A 2606-nucleotide genomic window follows, 5' to 3' on the forward strand; every position below is an offset into this window, starting at 1 on the left:
CCCACGGACACCTACCCACGGGGCCGTCGTGCGAGACGGTGTGCATGCTGAAGGACAACTCCCGGCCTGGGTCACGCAGGAGCTCCTTGCGCTTGGAGAAGGCCTTCGCGATCATCTTGCTCTTCTTGATCCTCTTGGGCTGGTCATCGCTCTGCCCCGTCAGCCTGGGGACACGGCGGGTCCCCGCAGGGACCACGGGGGAAGGGGACACACAACCCCAGGCATCGCAGCTGCGGGCACGGGGACCCTCCCCGTCTCCCTCTCTCACTCTGGACAGGGACACCAAGGGCTGGGGACTGCGTTGGATGGGTCCCCCGGGGACGCAGGTGTCCCACAAACAGGACATGAGACACCTGCAAAGGAGGGGAGGCCACCCCGCTCCCCAACCGCCATCTGCTGTGAGCCCACAACTCATTGAGCTGATGGACAAAAGCCTGGGGACGACCTCCAACATCTCAAGATGTTGGATGGGGCAGGAAGGGTCACAAGGAGCTGGGGTGACATCCTCGCGGTCCCACCTGCACCAGGTGCGCTTCCAGATGAGCAGAGTGGCCTTGGTCCAGACCCGGAGACGCCGGTGCCGAACATGGCGAAGAGGTTGATCTTCTCCACCAGCAGGCTCGGCCGGTTCTTGATCTCGCAGTCTGGGATGGGCTTGTTGGTCTGCGTGGCGATGGTCACGTTGGCCTCGCACCTGCGGGGACAAAGGCGGGATGGTGGCTGTAAGGAGGGGGACACCCAACGACACCGCACAGCTCTGCAGAGTGGAGATGTGGTAGCAACACCGGTGGGAGACACAGGGTGCTCCACTCTGCAACGTCCCCCACTAAATGTGAGGTGCTGGGATGCCACCAGCGTCCCACTCGCCCTCCCGTCCCCGTCCCACTCACAGGACGTATTCCCGAAAGCTGCGCTCCCACTCTGCCTGGTTGAAGAAGTCATAGAAGTGGCAGCCAAAAGTGATGAAGACGAAGGCAAGAAAGCCGAAGATGCCTGGAAGAGACGCGGGACGTCCCTGGTTTAGCCAGACCCCAGCAACACCGGGACAAAGATGCTGCACCGGGGCTGTGCCACTGCCACTACAGCTTTGTCCCTCACTGCAGCCACCCCCGGAAAGGGGAGATGGGGCCGTCTGGGTTCAAGGGGACAAAATGTCCCCATTCCCACCCAAATTCCCATGGAAATGGTGCCAACGAAGCCCCGCCTACCCAGCCGCAGCATGGTCTCGTTGATCTTGCTGGCTGCCTTCTCGCTTAGCCGCCCGGGGTGGCTGCTCCTGATGGAGGAGAGCGTCATGACCCCAAAAAAAAGAGGGAGGAGGTGGTCAGGGTTGGGGGCGGGGGGACCCCCACACGGCCCCCGTCCCCACGCCAGGGTGGCCCCACACCTACCCCGGATGAGGAAGTAGCCCCCCACGATGAGGACGAGCCCGATGGGCGCCAGGACAAAGCCAGCCCGGTAGCGGTAGTTCTTGTACCCCACAAAGCAGATGCCGCTGACAGAGTCACCATCCACCTGGCAGAGATGGGGATGGGGAGGGGGGGTTCCCCAGTTGGCTGCGGCCACCCCTCCCCAGGCAGGTCACCCTGGCTGGGAACCACCAGGACATGAGATCGTCGTCCCATTACCTGCGCCACGGCCAGGATGGCCACGGTGAGGACGAAGGGGATGGACCAGGTGATGAGGTGGAAGTAGGAGGTCTTGCCCAGCAGCGGCTGGTAGGTGGTGCCCAGCGCCTTGAAGGAGGTGTGCCAGGCGTAGGTCAGCATGACGAACCAGATGACACCCGACATCAGCGAGTAGTAGACAATGACGAAGATGATGACGCAGGAGAGCGTCTCATTGGAGCTACAGGGGGGAGGTGAGACAGGAGTGTCACCAGCCTCCACGAGGGGACAGGGAGGAGGAAGGAGGTCTCTCCTACCCCAAGAGTGGAGCATCCTCCATGTTCCCAAGAGGCAAGGAAATCCCGGGAGCCTTCCTCGGTCCCGGGGACACCTCTTGGCACATGGCCGCGGTGGGATGGGGACAAAGGTGACACGTACGTGGGTTCCCCCAGCCGCATGGTGCCATCGGCCCGGCAGACGATCTCATCGCGGGCACCATCCATGAACTGTGCCAACCAGCCAATGCTGCCCACGAAGAAGCAGGCGTTGACATAGAAGAGGATGACGGCGGGGTAGCGGTTGGAATTCCTCCAGTCGGCGACGAACGTGGCCTGGTGGGGTCGGGGGGAGAGAAAGGGACAGCTTGGTGCCCAGTCCCCTTTTGGGGATCCCTCCCCACGTCCCCTCCGCATCTCACCAGGGTGAAGAAGGTGCAGAAGATGGTGACGGAGCTGAAGGCGGCGATGTAGACATGCATCTCGCGATGCTCCTTCTCGGTGAAGAGCGGGTTCTGGCACTGGATGCCGCAACCCTCCACGTCCTCGTACCAGCTCTTGGGGTTGTCCGTCCGCACCAGCGGCACCTCGCACTGCCCCGAGCTGTTGAACTTGATGTTCTGCACCTCGTTCTGCCGGAGGAGAAGGGGAGGCCATGAGGAGGAGACACCCCCACGACGAAGGCTGCGCCGCCAGGGTAGACATCGGTCCCCCACGGATGGCT

General features: G+C 62.8%; 1 protein-coding gene across 1 annotated transcript; it reads right to left on the reverse strand.

Annotated features, from left to right (window-relative positions):
- Positions 1-15: 15 nt before the first annotated feature.
- SMO (smoothened, frizzled class receptor) lies at positions 16-2514 on the reverse strand (the record flags this gene model as incomplete). The annotated part of the gene is given in 9 exon segments (XM_009697592.1): positions 16-164; positions 519-567; positions 570-694; positions 891-993; positions 1209-1303; positions 1394-1515; positions 1629-1848; positions 2046-2218; positions 2305-2514. Coding segments are annotated over 9 exon segments (1246 nt in total), but the record flags the coding sequence as incomplete, so codon positions are not given.
- Between the last annotated feature and the right edge of the window lie 92 nt (positions 2515-2606).

This window comes from Cariama cristata, unplaced genomic scaffold (genome assembly GCF_000690535.1).
Source record: "Cariama cristata isolate BGI_N322 unplaced genomic scaffold, ASM69053v1 scaffold37493, whole genome shotgun sequence".
Classification (NCBI taxonomy): domain Eukaryota; kingdom Metazoa; phylum Chordata; class Aves; order Cariamiformes; family Cariamidae; genus Cariama; species Cariama cristata.